The sequence below is a fragment of the Ruditapes philippinarum genome, unplaced genomic scaffold (assembly GCF_026571515.1).
Source record: "Ruditapes philippinarum isolate M1 unplaced genomic scaffold, ASM2657151v2 ctg5649_1_1_1_1, whole genome shotgun sequence".
Taxonomy (NCBI): domain Eukaryota; kingdom Metazoa; phylum Mollusca; class Bivalvia; order Venerida; family Veneridae; genus Ruditapes; species Ruditapes philippinarum.
This window is the reverse complement of record NW_026853286.1, coordinates 1-16,711: the sequence shown is the minus strand read 5'-3', so window position 1 is coordinate 16,711 and position 16,711 is coordinate 1. Positions and strand designations below refer to the sequence as shown.

General features: G+C 34.4%; 1 protein-coding gene across 1 annotated transcript in view; it reads left to right on the top strand.

Annotated features, from left to right (window-relative positions):
* The window catches only part of LOC132736395 (uncharacterized), a 28,580-nt gene extending 19,850 nt beyond the window's left edge, over positions 1-8,730 (top strand). The window contains exons 4-6 of the mRNA XM_060723521.1: positions 3,909-4,576; positions 7,165-7,282; positions 7,661-8,730. Of these exons, the coding sequence (XP_060579504.1) occupies positions 3,909-4,576; positions 7,165-7,282; positions 7,661-8,730 (1,856 nt within the window). The remainder of the gene's footprint in view (positions 1-3,908; positions 4,577-7,164; positions 7,283-7,660) is intronic.
* Positions 8,731-16,711: the final 7,981 nt, after the last annotated feature.

The following is a 16,711-nucleotide window of genomic DNA, read 5'->3' as shown; positions in this document are numbered from 1 at the left end:
CAAAGGTGAAGGTCACAGTTAGAGCTCATAGAAAAACGCTTGTCTGGAGCAAAACTTCTACATGCATAGAGGGATTTCAATATAATTTGGCACAAATGTTCATCATTGTGAGGCTGAGTGCCGTGCATAAAATTCAGGTCCCTGCGACCAAGGTCAAGGTCACACATCCTGTGCATATCTTCCCTACTGATTTGTTTTAAGGTTCATTTAACAACACAGTGCCAAGAATAAAAACTTGCTTGCTAGATAACACTTATCCATAATGCCCCCATCTCGATCAAAAGCTTTCGTAAACGGGCGTATTTTGTGACTATGGCACCCTTGTTGTTCTTTGTTACACTCACATCATGTATGACATCGTTATCTCCTTTTTTTTTAAATTTTTGTTTTTAAAAATGTTATATTTTGATAACAGGGATGTTTAAAAAATAACTTTAGAGTGTCCTTCAGTCCGTCTGTCTGTCTGTACATAAAAACTGTTCACTGTGATTACTTTTAAAGAACTTTTTCAACAAATTTACTTAAAATAGAAACATAAGTGAATGGCCCTTCAGAATGTTGCTTTGGCTCTTACCGGTAGGGGACTTATGGATTGCTTGCAATACTATGATAATTGCTTGTTTGTAACTGTTTCGAACATGATTTGATAATATATATTTATACTATTACCTGTACAAGTAGTAGTCTTTTTTCACCAGAGATAATTTCTCTTTATGTATTTGTGTCACTTAAGTTATTCCCTTAACAACCTTTCCAAGTCGTCTTCTGTCAAGGACATTGGTGGGGGTATGAATCGCATTCAGCGATAGTTCTAGTTTGAATTATTGCCCTTTTTGATTTTCATACTTTATTTTTGTTTGTGCCTTTTCTCATGATTTATAAAAGCTATGGGCTTGCAACTTCATAGGATGATAGATCTCATTAAAAAGAAGTGCAATGCACAAGAACTGGCACTCTGTTTTTCTTATTTTTGAGTTATTGCCCTTTTTTGATTTTCATACATTGTACTTTATGTTTGTCCGGACCATTTGTCCAAAACTATAAAAGCTTTTTTATAGGATGATAGGTCATATCAGGATGAAGTGTAGTGCACAAAAACGGTACTCCATGGTATTTGAGTTATTGCCCTTTGTTAATTTTCATACTTTAATTTTGTCTTGGCCATTTCTCTTCAACTATAAAAGCTATGGACATGATTATCTTCATAGGATGAAAGATCTCATTTGGAAGAAGTGCAGTGCACTAGAACTGTTTCTCTTCACTTCTTATTTTTTTTTAGTTTTTGCCCTTTAGCAGTGTTTATAAATATCCTACATTTAAGAAGAAAGTACTTAAAGTTCACAAGGTGACACATCCGACTCGCATAGTTCTAGTATTGAGTAGAAATGGAGTGCAAAAAACAGTAGCTCTGCATTGTCTAATATTTTAGTTATTGCCATTTGTTCATTTTTACACTTTGAACATGATTGTCAAGGGCATAACTCTGAAACTATAAGAGGTATTATTTTCCATGTCCAAAACCTATTCGGGGATCAACGTCCAGTTTGACCCGCTCTTGCTCATATTTGGAAAGAATGCACCTTGGATGGACCAGTATTGGGTTTATGTGAATTGGCAAGAATATTTATTATGATCAGTAGATGAAGCCTATTTACTTAATTTGTATGTCATTAGTTTAAATTGGCCTTTTTCATCTATAAAAGATAATGTTAAAGCTTAAGATTTAGTGTAGAGGTTGGTCATGGCTAGTAGATTACTTGCTTTTGACTTTGAGAAAGGTCAACAAAGTCTTAATCAGTGAAAGCTTGCTTGATCATCTTTCACCTAGGCCTGAATTAAAATTTTGTCTGTTTCCCGTCCTGTTTTTATGCCCCAGGATATATTGTTTTGCTAATGTCAGTCGGTCTGTCCGTCGGTAGACCACATGGTTTCTGCTGATTATCTTGAAAAGTATTTATCACAAACTCTTCATATTTCACATAGTGATTGGTCATAACTAGTTGATGACCCCTATAGATTTTGGGGTCACTAGGTCAAAGGAAAAGGTCAAAGGGGCCTAAAATGTCAAAATGGTTACCACTGAGTATCTTGAAAAGTATTCATCACAAAGTCACCATATTTCACTTATTGATTGGTCATTACTAGTAGATTACTCCTATTGATTTTGGGTTCATTAGGTTAAAAGGTCAGGATCACAGGGACCTCAATGTGAGAATGGTTTCTGCTCATTATCTTGGTTACTATTCAATGCAGGGTCTTCATATTTCACATACTGATTGGTCATACCTAATAGATGACCCCTATTGATTTTGGAGTCACTAGGTCAAAGGTCTAGGTCACAGGGGCCATAAATGCCTCATTATCTTGAAAACTATTTATCACAAAGTCTTCATTATTTCTCTTGTTTCCATAATTAAACACTTCCATGTACCCATTATAGCAAGCTTCTATAACAAAATTACAAATAATGCGAATCAAGGGCTAAAAAGGGGGGCATATGTGTTGTTCGACATTTTTTGTTCGCATCAAATTTGTATCTTGTTACTGCTATACTGATTATTTAGATTTTTAGTTATTGAGTGCTTTGTTCATTGTTTTATTTGTTCACATGACATTTCTACAAATTTGATAGAGCACTATTTTTGTGTACAGAGTAGCTGCCACATAGAGGGATCATTTCTCCATCATCTTTCTGTCTGTCCATCTGTCAATCCGTCACAAAACTTGTCCAGACTACTCTTCAGAAACTAGTGGTGCAATTTCTTCCAAACCTTATAGAAATGATCAGTATCAAGTGTAGTTGGCAATCGTTGGCATTTTCACATTCAATGATTTCTGTCAATGTTATATACCTTTAATGAATTTTATTTTGAATATTTGTCCATACTGCTGAAGCAATTTCAATAAAACGTTACAGGATGGATTGATCTGTGGCTCAAGTACTTGCGCATATTACACAGATTTTCTAGTTGAATGATTTTTGGTGGTTGAATGATTTTTGGTGGAGTTAGGACCCTTGAATAAAAAAGGTGTTTTTCTGCATGTTGCCTACTGCACAGAATCTTTCCGAATTACTTCTTGGAAACTACTTATGCACTTTTATCCAAAATTTATAGGAATGGTCAGTACCAAGTCTAGTTGTGCATATTATCAGCTGCTTTTAGTTCAATGATTTTTGTCAGAATTATGGCCCTTAAATTATTTTTTATTTACAAAGTTTGCCTGGACTCCTCCTCTTATACTACTAATGCCATTTCATTGAAACTTTACAGGATTGATTGGTAGCTCAAGTATTTGCGCATATACCACAGGTTTGTGGCTTGAATGATTTTGGCAGAGTTTATAATGGCCATTGAATATATATGTCTTAATAACGTTTGTCTTGAATACTCCTAATGCATTTTCATTGAAATGTTACAGGATTTATAAGAGGCTCATGTACTTGCACATATAACACAGGTTTTCCATTTTTGGCATATGAAGGTGTTTTAGTTTTTACTTGTTTGGACTACTCTTCAGAAACTACTAGTGCATTTTTATCAAAACTTTACAGGGATGATCAATACTTAGTCTAGATGTGCATCTCATCAATATTTTTCGATTTAATAGTTATTGTTAGAGAAATGTACATTTATAGATTTTAATTTTTAAAAATTTTCTGGACTACCCCTCTTATACTACTTATGCAATTTTAATGAACATTTACAGAATTTATAGGTATCTTAAGTACTTGCACATATTACACGGGGTTTCCAGGATTTTTAGCCGAGTTATAGGCCTTGAATAAAAAATGCGTTTTACCCTGTTAATGATTTTTGGTCTATTGCTACACAGTAGCTGCAACATGCGATTGTCCTGTTTTCATGATAAATATATAAATTAAACTATTTGTTATAATCACAATGCAGGTACATTACTAGCTAGATGGGAAGTTATCGCTTTTACTGATCGTTATGGGACAGCGTGTTTCAATGGTAACTGTTCAGACATAAATATGAAAGTTTTAAAAGATTTAGAAAGTAGTCCATTGGAACATGATGCTGACCAGGAATCAGTTTTTCGACTGTCAGAAGAAGTATTTATCGACCAAGAAACAGTTCAATCAGCAGGGATTGACACATCTGGTGTCCCAAGACAGCCAACAGATGCCTCTTCAGATAGCGAAGTACCTGAAGGCGCTGAAACAGTCCCAGAAAATGAAATTTCATTTGATGAAGTTGATTCTTCTAGGATTGCACCAAGACCAATGGAAATTGAAGCAAACCAAATACCAGAAGTTAGCAGCGATGAAGAGATTAAAAGAAAAGAGAAAGAAGTAGAACTTAAAAGGGAGGAATTGCGACTTAAATTGATAGAAAAGATTTTCTCATTTATAAATAATCCTGAGGATGTACCTGTTGCATTAAATTACATGGAGAAAGTCAATATGCATATGGTTGGATTATCAAAGGGCAGTGTTATTTTCAGTATCTACATAGGCTCACTAGATGCTTTGCAACAATTTGAAAAGTTATGGAGGTATGGTGGACTGAAAAACCTGCTTGACAAAGAGATGTTAGGTGAAGACATGCTAAAGGTATGCATTACTAAGGTTTCACTGTATTTATATTCTCTCTTTTTGCTCACAAAAATTAACGATTCCATAGTAGTTTAGGATAAACTTGATTTGTAGCATATGTTGTCCGTTTTCAATCGACAACAATGAAATGTTGTTGTGTTTGTTTCAAATCAAATACTGTGAAGTGTCATTGCGTTCCTCTTAATGTGTTTAAATCTTTAATCCTTTTGTAATGATTTGCCACATAACAAAGCAGAGTACATGTGTATATGTATCAAAAAGAAATTATGTTTGATCAGAAAGTTATTATTTTTATGCCCCCGCCATGTAATGGCCGGGGCATATAGTGTTACCCTGTTCCGTCATTCCGTCCTTCCGTCATTCTGTCATTCCGTCATCATCAGTTTCCGTTCATTATCTTAAGAACGGTTGCACACATTCAACTCAAATTTGACATATGGATATGTCATGACAAAATACAGGTCAAGTTCGAATTTGGTCATGGTTCGATGATTTTTGGCAGAGTTATGCCATTTTTACTTTGAAAATAATATGAAATTTCAGTTTCCGTTCATTATCTCCCCAACGGTACAACACATTCAACTCAAACTTGACATATGGATATGTCACGGATATTATATGTAATATAAATCTGTGGGATATGTCTTGAGAAAATACAGGTCAAGTTCGAATTTGGTCATGGTTCGATGATTTTTGGCAGAGTTATGCCCCTTTTACTTTGAAAATAATATGAAATTTTCAGTTTCCGTTCATTATCTCCCCAACGGTACAACACATTCAACTCAAACTTGACATATGAATGCGCCAAAAGAATGCGCAGGTCAAGTTCAAATTTGGTCATGGTTCAATGATTTTTGGCACAGTTATGCCCCTTTCACTTTGAAAGCAATATGAAATTTTCAGTTTCCGTTCATTATCTCCCCAACAGTACAACACATTCAACTCAAATTTGACATATGGACATGTTTTTGGAATGCCCAGGCCAAGTTCGAATTTGGTCATGGATCAATGATTTTTGGCAGAGTAATGCCCCTTTCACTTTGAACATAATATGAAATTTACAGTTTCTGTTCATTATCTACACAACAGTGTTACATATTCAACTTAAATTTGACATATGGATATGTCAAAGGAATGGGGAGGTCAAGTTGGAATTTGGTCATGGTTTGATGATTATTTTGCAGAGTTATGTCCCTTTCACTTTGAAAATAATATAGATACATCTTAGGAATAAGCAGTTTAAGTTTGAATTTGGTTGTGGTTCAATGATTTTAGACAAACTTATCTTTCCTGAATGTTGGAAAAATTTTGAACTTTCAGTTTCAGAACTCATACTTTTAGCCATTACGAGGGCTGTCCGGAAAGTTCGTAGACAAGCCTGTAAAATTATTATAAGCAGTTATATTAATATGATGATTAAATATTTTGCTTAAGTATTTATTCTGCTACAAATTTCTAAATTTAAAAACATGATAAAAGTTGTATTCGCAAATCGCCAATCACCATGGCAACATGATCAACGAATCACGGAGCACTTTGATTTCATGACAATAGCTACTCGAATAAAAATTGGCTAAAAGTTGTCATTTTAACGCAAATTCTTGTTTTAATGTTGTGACATCAAATGGTACTATTGCGTGATATTTAGTGAAAATTACGACGTCATACGCAAAGAAACAACTTGTTAACGACGATTATAGGCAATGAAGTTGCGTTAGTTTTGTGTCGCAAACATGACGTCAAATTCAAGGACGGAGCAACGTAATGTTATTTAACTTCAAAGCAACGCTAGTAATGATTATAATCTTTACTTGAAAAAAAACAAACCATAAATTGTTAAGGGAAACTTGTGTTTAATTGTCAAACACGATTAAGAAGCGGTGATGACAGTATTTTGTATAAGAAACGTATCAGACGACCAAAAGTAGCATGGCCGAAATGTCGTAGATTGCGTTCTTGAAAAAGACAGACATTTCACACACTATGGGAACAAGTGACACCTTTGTTGTTGTTGTTGTTTTTTAAATGTAGTATATGAAATTAAGTAATAGCAAGGGAACATAACATGTATAAAATATGCGCCAGGCAGGTTCCATGGCTGTTTAAATCGGAAGAAATTAAATAGTGGATAAACATGAAATTAAATTGACGCCGTTGACGTTGTCAAAGTGCTCCATGATGATGTATATATGTTGTATGTAAATGCTGTAAAAATAAAATACAAAAGTAAGTCACAATTCAGTAATTTTTGATAAATGTGTTCGCTAGATATGTATATTTTTGCTGACAAAATTTGTACAACGTATGTATTGTTATATAATGAAAAATGAAGAAGTATATGAACTTTCCGGACATCCCTCGTATTTTGGCTACAAATATGCAATATGCTATTTTAAAAAGGTTAAGACTGAATAATTTCAATGCCTTGAAAATTGTATGAAAATGGTTTGTGTTAACATTGAAAAGTTTTAAGGGCTTTGAACTTAAAATGAAAAAAATAATTAATGCACCATCTGAAATTTTGGCTGCATGCGGGGGCATCCGTGGCATGATGACACATTTCTAGTTCTCGTAATTTATTGCAGGTGTTAAAGGAAACTGCACGTTTAAATGGCCATCCAGTTGACAATATAAAGTCGGAACTAAAAGTTTTTGAAACAGACATTGAACGTTGTAGATCATCACTGATGAAGTCATCCCTTGGTAAATCATTTATGCACAGTCTATTTCTTGTATCAATACGTCTGCATAAAAGCACAACTTGTAAGATATTTACAGACTACAAGCAAACTATACTGTCAGAGATTCTTACGCCATCACGTAGTCTTACTTGGCTGATCTTTAATTCCAAGCAGTTTTTGTAACCTTCAGGAATTGGAATCTCTGAAATTAACAAATGATGCTTCCTTATTTGAAACAGGATATGTTCTTCACTTGAATTAAGTGTGATAAAGATTATTTCTGACAAACATCGTCAATATCTTTGTTAATTCTTTCAAACAAGTTGTTTTTATACATTTCTTAGATGTATTGTACATGTTTGGTTTGCAATATTTACATTAAACCCTTTGTATTTTCTAGATTTCCGCCCTAAAAGTTTTGCAGAACTGTCCATGGCAGCTGATAGAAATAAAGCATCAAAAGAGACACAGGAAGCTACAATGTATGCCATTGAACTCCTCCCCGAAGAGCTTAGGTCATTACTCGAGGACCCTTTCATATTTGATAGAGCTCATGGCTTCTTTGAATCTGATTCTCTTAAAGAGAGGCTAAAACTTGATCATACAGCGGTTTCCAGTCGTTCTCAGATTACGCCTGTAGCTGGAGTTTTTAAAGACTGGTTGAATTCAGAATTAGGAAAATATTTGGCGAATATAGATGATGCCACTAGTCAGCATCTTATTACACTAGCAGTGTACATTGTACAGTCGTTTTGTACTGATGGCACTGTGGCAATACCACAGGAAGTTCTTACAGAAAATTTCGTTGTAAAAGAAAAGACGACAGTATTTTCTTCAGAGCCAATCAATGAAGAGGTGTCAAAAGAGCTCGAGAAATGTCTTTTTTGGGGAGATTTGATTAAAGTACCAAAGGAGGTAGTTGTTGATAAAGCAGCTTTACAGACGGCTTGCAGAAATCTGATAAGAGAAAAGATAATAGGTCGAGGCAGAGGTCACTTTAACTTTAGCAGCAATATTGTAAGGGATGCTTTTGTTAGCAAAGTTTTACTATGTAGTTGCAACAAAGGTGACATGAAGACAATTGCAGATTCCTTTGGTTATGTGCAGACACTGATTGGGATGTTTGATATGGGGTCTCGTTATGTTACCAATGAGGAAGATAAAAGAGAGGCTTTATCCTGTTCCTTCAAAACTGATGAGCTGAGAGAAATAGGTATTTTTGGCACACACACGCTCACTGTATCTTCAAAAAGCAGCTTTTATAGCACTGACCTGATCTATTGTCGAATTGAGGGGTTAAGCATGGATGCTAGTATTATTAAAGCTGGGGAAATCATCAAAAAATGTCAAAAAGCTAAAACACAGAAACCTGTTGTTGATCTTTCAGTACCAATGATGGATAAATCTTTCGTTTTAGAGGATGGATTGCATTGGTTAAATGCCACAGTAAACGGTAGTTTGGAAAATTAAAAAATTTGGACTTCTAATTAGCAATCGTCCCCTTTTACGGGATGAAGATTTGAAAATTGGGCCCGATTTTTTAAAAATTTTTACCCTTAAATGTATAAAAATAATTTTGAAAAACCCGGTCTAAAGCCTTGCGACTCTCCCCAAAAATATTTTAGAGAGGGGTTTATTTAAAAAATCAGCCATCTTAAATATAAAAGACAATGCTTTTTTTGAAAAAACCTGTGACCATTTTGGACTTATTTTTGAAACATCTAAAAAATTTTGAAGTTAAAATTGCCCCCTGGGGGAGGGAAGGGGTTGAAAATTTGGGCTGTAGATTTATCTAAAGGGCACTCTGGGCCCGGTTTAAATAAAAGAAATAATGGGAATTACGGGGAAAAGCGGACTGTTATCTTTAACGAAAGCCATGGGTGGAAATAAAGCAATGACAGGACTTCGAATACATAAAAACTATTTCGGTAGAGATGGAAGTGTTATTCTTGCCAGTTGGCTAGAATCTTTGATCTTGCTTGAGGTGTTAAATGTCAGTGAATGTGGAATCGGAGACAAAGGAAGTCCAATTATTGCCAGTTCTCTGGTAAGCAGATCTTTGAAGAAGCTGTCAATGCGAAAGAATGAATTGTCTCCAAGGGGATCACGTGATTTTTTCAGGAACTTCCAAAGGCCACCTTATCTGGAACACTTGGATTTTAGTGAGAACAAAATATTTGCAACATCTGATAGAAGAAGTCTTTCAGTAGCTGAAGATTTGTCCCCAACTGCACAAGAAGAACCATTTCTAGACTTCCTTCTGCAGCCACGAGCAATGAACCACCTTTCTCTATGGAATACGTATCTTGGTCAAAAGCGCATCTTCATGAGTTTAAACAGTTATAAATGCTTCGAAGAAATGACTTATCTCTGTTTACAAGAAAACAATATATCCGATGACTTCGCAAGAGATGTGTGCGAATGCATCAAGCTTTCAAACGGTATATATATCCAACACTTCAATCTACGCCAGAACCACATTGGTAATAATGGGGCTAAATGCATAGCGGAGATGCTTGGTGAACAGAAGTATTTGAAAGAAATTCTTCTGGATAGAAATGAGATAGGTGACGACGGAGCGAACCAGATTGCGTCAGCTTCTATGTTCTTGCCATCCTTTCAGTTTCTTGATCTGTCTTGCAACAACATTTCCCGGGGCAGGATTATGCGTATTGTTGGGGAACTTGAAGCCAGGATAAACACTGGGGAAGAGTCATCTTCTCCTGGCATAAAGCTTGGTGAGCGAAGACTCATTCAAAAGCAGAGTTCTTATGAAGAAAACAACTTTAAAATTAGCAGAGAGATGGACAAGTATTTGGTTACCACGTAAGTGCTGGCATGCTTAATAATCAGATAAGAATGTTTGCAACAACCTGTATTGCCTGATAGTCTATGACTGTTTGTTTCGAGGAGAAGATAGGAATGATATACATGTACATAGACATTGTGTATAGAACCTTAACGAGACACAGACTTTATGTTTTTAATTCATGGAATTGTCAGAATATGATCAAGCCAGTTCAGTCTGTGTGTTTTAAGATTTATGTGACAAGACAATAATTTGAAAAGCAATATTTCATTAATTACTCATTTCTAGTTTTGAATAAGTGTAAACTGCATAGTTATATCGGATTTTGTATCAAACTGAAATTTCATATCGGATGTTAATAGTTCAACATTATCATTGATATAAATATTGCATGAATTTCATTCTATCACAATGTAATCTTTTGAAATATTTATAACTTTATTTACTTTACTGAAAACAAATGTTTCACTTACGCAGCAGAAAATGAAATACATGTACAGAGACATATAATATGTATTTTAACGTCTCTGAGAGGTAGTTGTTTGAAGTATACATTTAATATAAACTTTTATATTGGCTTATTAGTGTATTTACTACATGTACTAGCGTTTTTAGCGTATAGGTATACATATTTGGCATGAATTTTAAATTGCATTTGCATCGAGTAATTGTCATGTGTGTTAATGTATCTTCATAAGGAAAACTGTGGTCCTGTCAGTAGGATCTCTTAAGTGCTAATTATAGATTTTTCTACTTTTTGTCATTGTCATAGAGCATTTGTATATATATTAATGGCCCATCCTGTTCTTTATTTATTTGATTTTTTTACATGAATTACAAATTATATTATTTGTCCAGATACATGTACTTTGCCACATTTGTACACAATATAATTGGCTTAACTATGTAATAATTGTCTAGAAGTTCAGCATTATTTTCCTAATAGAGTGCATATTTAGATATGTGTACCTAGATTGTTAAATGTTTCACATCGAATAGCGTCCCTGGTTTATGCCCAAAGGTTGTATTGTTATATATGGTTACAGGAGCGAATGGGTTCCTATTTAATAGAAATAACTTGTAAATACAAGTACCGATGACCGATGGTGAAGGTAGATGTAGGTGCCAGGTCTTGAAGGCGGTGGTTATATATACACCTGCGTCAAAGAGTCGAATTTTGCTGAATAAAATTGTGTTGTTTTTAAATGCACAAGCTTGAGAAATTGGATTACACTGGGTTTTCTTGTTCCATGTGCTTGTGTATCTTGTTTTCTTTGTTCTATAAAATTTTGGAAGGATAATATTCTTGAATTTCTATTGTTAGATAGTAATGTTTATAGAAGATTTAAGTTCTGTTTTAAGTTTATTCTAACGTTGTATATAAGAAATAATTGTGTGTTACATAATAAAGAGGACATTTAATATAGTTCCCGTCGTACGTTTTCCTTGTACCACAGATAAATATGTGTTAAAGCTGCATGCCTGCAGATGAGGCAATATATTTTAAGAAAAAATAAAATTTAGAAAAATGTACATTAGAAAAGTAAAACTTTCAAGTACAGTGTCGATTTACATGTTGTGTGCGATTTATGACTGATTTTGCAGTACTTGTCAGTACACACCATATATTTCTAGTGCGTTACTATCGCAGTAAGGACATATTTTTACCTCTGTAATTTAACATGGGTTGTAAGTGGTGTTTACTTTCATTGTTCCCTTTTTATTATTTTTCTTCTACATTTTCAATTTATTCATGAAAATAACCAGAAATCTGGAGGCATGCTGCTTTAAGCAAACTAAATGCCTTTGCAACATCATTGGTACCCTTCAAAATGCATGCTGGGAAAGATAAAAAAAATCGTGGTTGCATCCAAGGATATTATTTTCTGTCTGATATGACGACATAACCAGTTCTATCTGTGGGCTGGCGCCGTGCCCACAAAGAAAAAATCGGGTTCATTGCATTATGAAACTTGTTTTGATCATTATAATTCTTAAATAATATGGTTCATAATACGAAATATGAAAATTTGATTAATACAGAATTTATTTTTGTTCGATTGTTTATGAATCTATTAGCTTATAGGCACACTTTCGTATCCGTTCTTGGAACCAGCCAGTACTGAGCAATCGGCGTAACGTTTCTTGCTTAAGGAAACAACGACTTGCCACTGTCAGGGTTTGAACACATGCGACAAGCGATCATTAAATCACTAGTCTGACGCGTTAACCACTTGGCCATGACGCCACAAATATGAAAATTTGCTGTTTTGCCATGAAACAAGCATATTTTGAAAAAGGTATTTCGGAATAACAATGCCCGCTTAGCTCAATAGGTAGAACATCGATCGTATAGGTAATCCACGCGACGCTGGTATGATCCTCGGGTGTTGTGTAACTTCTTTCTGACAATTAGTCTCGGAAATTGAACCAAATGGTCATTTGTCTCTCGCTACTGATTCAGAAATCATGTAGGATAAGTTGTCGTTCATTTATGGAGATATTGGTTATTACTAGTTAGTTATCCAGGAAAGCCCGTTATATGGATTGATCTCCAGGATATTTAAAAATCGGCATGAAAACCAGAAAAACAAACGAAAGTTTAGCGTGTGCTTAAATCCTTTTAGGACAACTTATATTATAGATACAGTTAAAAACAGAGTTCAAGTAGAGGAATTGGAAGCAGATTCATTTTCAAAAATATTTATTCATAATATCTTAGTAGATTTTTGCTAATGTCAAATCATCATAGTATATAATTGAAAAAATGTACATACATGATAAAAGTGTAACATTAAATTTGGAAGCCGTTGACATTTAACCCCCCCCCCCCCCTTATGTCGCCAATGGTCATTTTTCAACGGATTTTGATAAATTTGCAACATTGTGCCGTGCGTTCGTGCTCAGTTATTCTCTGTACTTATCAGGGGAAGTAACCGCTGCGAAATTGAGCAAACTCCAAGCAACGGTTTCTTACCCTGATCCGTTTCGCTTGAAATAATTTTTATTACTGTTTCTTCCAAGCGTTTTCTACTTTAAACAGACGTCTAACTAAAATGTAACTGACCATACATTGTATTTTAATGAAAACAAATAACGATTGATCAGTTCTCAACGACTTTTTTTTAATGAATTGCTGGCAGAGTCTATTCTCAACGTTGAAAATTTCCCAGGTTCAGTTCTCGACGTTGAAACGGGCAGTAGCTGACCGGACAATTTAACATAGAAATAGGCTATCTGATGCTTTTATGCTGTTATAAAACGTATGGACTCGTCCGATTAGAAAACGAAGAAATAATTAACACAAGCAATTTGACATTTATTTCTAGTTGAGATGAGGAATAATATATTGCCCACTTTGTTTCTAAACTTCGATTCATGTGTTCAATCATCATAAATATACAGCTGCTATTTACTTTGTTCCTTCTGAACATAAAGTAAAAGTCCTTAATATCAAGAACGCCTTTGACTTTTAGGTGAAGTTTTAAATCGTCTCGTCAGCAAACATATAGTTCTTTCTTCTTATGAGACTAGATTAATATACTTAAGGACAATGAAAACGCACGCCCGCACTAAATGCATTTAATTACATAAAAACAAAACACTAACGACTCCATTAGATATATATCATAACTTTAATACAAAACGCAAACTTAACAACTGAAAATAATTCAAAATGTTTAAAATCTAATGTACACCGTCCAGTAAAACGAAGAACCAAAGGTGAAAATCCCAAAATCACACTTTTTCATGACAGTAATGCAAACTTAACTAAGGCAAAAACCAAAATGAAAATCAAAAACAAAGTCACTCATAAATGTCTATTCGTAATGCCACCGTCGGGATCTTAAAAAACAACAATGTCCTCCATCAGCGTCTCGTACAGATGTACATCGTCGCCTCATAGACCGTACGGTGCGGATAGTCGCCTGTGGAACATGACGCCATTCGGCCAGTAGTGTAGTGCAAAAACGCTGGTGAAGCCGAGAAATTGTAGACCGATGGACACCAAAACGGTTTGCGCTTTGTTTGTAAGATAGACAAGACCGAATCTGTGCTAAATCTACCCAGCGGTTATTTCTTTGTAGAACCATTGCGTACAATTTGCTAGTGTTTGAAATTTAGCACCTTTTATAGAGGAAAAGTGTTTATATGCAATGTCTATGTGAGCTTTTACGATTTCTAAAACTGACCATTGGCATAGTTTAATATTCATTTTCATAAAGATTTTAATTGCTCATTTGTGTCTAACATTTCTAAAAATTTGTGAAAAACAAGTTAATAATTATCAGTTTAAAAAAATAAATAATTTCATTTCATTAAGTAACTATGAACTAGTTCAATTTGTTTTCCGTTGTGATCTTATCACAATTAGCCAAAAGTGTTACTTTTGATATTTCGGGTACTGTCTTTATTATGCAATAACTTCATTAAATTGCAATCAATTTTCATAACTTTGGTATCAAAATAACCGGAATACATTCGGTTTTATGAAACTTTGAACAAATATTTAAAAGAAATATATTTTCCTTGTTAAAATGCCATTATCCTGACCGTGCGTTTTCATTGTCCTTAAGTATATTTAAATGTGCATGTGTTGTAAAGTAATAATGAAGTCTTCCTAAAATTTCACCATCTCCTGCCAATTCAAGTTAAATTTTAAGATATTAACATGAAGTAGAAATTTTTAAATATAAATATTTTATTTTAATCCATTAATATTTGTGAATTATTTCCACCAAAAATGGCTAAAGTAACCATCTGCCATCCGCTAAGACAGAATGATAATTTTACGGCGAGAACGTAACTAAGACAAGCCTTCGGGAGTGTTGAATGAATATTTAACAATGTTACATCTCTTGTTGGTCTGGTGAATATTAAATTTCCCATATCGAGCAGATAACCCGTCGGTGCGCGAAATTACCATTAAACACTTTAAGCCATTTATTTCTTGCATACAACTAGATTTAAATTATGTAATGAATTAAAAAAACTGAAAGTATCAGACGAAAATAAAATTTAGTATTTAAATTATGCAATTACGTCTATCCTTTATTGCAGATGCTTACAGTTCAAATTATGATGAATGTTTAAGATATTTATGTACGGTATTTGTACGGTGGTAGGCGCACGATATGTGGTAAGATATGTTTAAGAAAGGTGGTAAGATATGACACAGACTCAAACTTTTTTTTCCAAACAGGTTAAGACCCCAACATTCAGAATTAACAGCTTCTAACAAGGTTGCCCACACCCTACAAAAAAGCCAGCTTATCGACATACGTTGGGAGACAATTTCAGGTTTTGTCGCTCACATGTTGTGTCGCTCGTCCACTTTCTGTTTACCGACATAAATTTCAAATTTTCATAATCAATAGTCAATGGCAGGAAATTTTCGTAACAGTTTTCTCATAAACTACTTATCACAGCTTCTTGATATTCAATAAACATCATTAACACGTGGTTTCATACAGTTGGGTTCAATTTCAGGTCTGTCGCACATCCACTTCCTGTTTACCGACATAAATTTAAATTTTCAAAATAAATAACCAATGGTAGGAAATTTTCGTAGCATTTTTCACAGAAACTACTTATCATATAATCTTGATATTTGATATATAGCATTTACACGTGGTCTCATACGGTGGGATTCAATTTCAGGCTTGTCGCATATCCACTTCCTGTTAATGGTCAATGGTAGGAAATTTTCGTCACAACTTATCGCAGTCTCTTAATTGGTATTTGGTATACAACATATTAACACATGGTCCAATACGGCGGGATTCAATTCCAGGACTGTCGCTCATCCACTTCCTGTTTACCGACTTATTAAAATTTTCGACATTAATGGTCAATTGTAGGAAATTTTCGAAACATTTTTTCTCAGCAACTACTTATCACAGCTTCGCAATATGTGGTATACAGCATTAACACGTGGGATTTACCTCGGGATTCAACTTCATCCACTTCTTGTTTACAGACTCAGATGAATTTTCAACATGAATGGTCAATGGTAGAATTATTTCTACATGAAAGCCTCATGATAATGGTATACAAATGCAACCCGGCCATTTCTGTTTTTGACCGATTTTTTTCTTATTTTGATAGTGTAATCCTTTGAAGACCAATAGACTATTCATCAATTTAAAATTGACTAAGTCATTATACAAGTTCAGCGAGTGAAGGACTAAGCAAATCCAGCGGGTTTTAAAAGCAGACCAAGGACTAAGTAAATTCTGGTGTTAAAACAATCCATTGGGGGAGGGGATGTGAGTCCCCTCTCCCAACCTAAGGCATATTCCTAAGAATATTCCTTAAACAGTTCGTGAATAAAATGGACATATTGTTGTAACTTTATTTAATACATGTATAAGTATGCTTCAATAACTGATACACGTGTGGTTCTTTATAACCTTTATTTATACAAACAGCACTGATCCATTTTATGGGCCCCGAGAAAGCTTAACAGTACAAACCTCTCAGAAACAGAACAGACAATCATTGCTGTAAAACAAGCACCCGTTATGTCACCCTATCTTGTTGTCTTCATACAATTTCGATTCTCCGAAGAACGAACTGCACTTCAGTCTCAAGATATACTTCTCAAATATATATTATCATAGTAACTGTAAACTAAAAAAA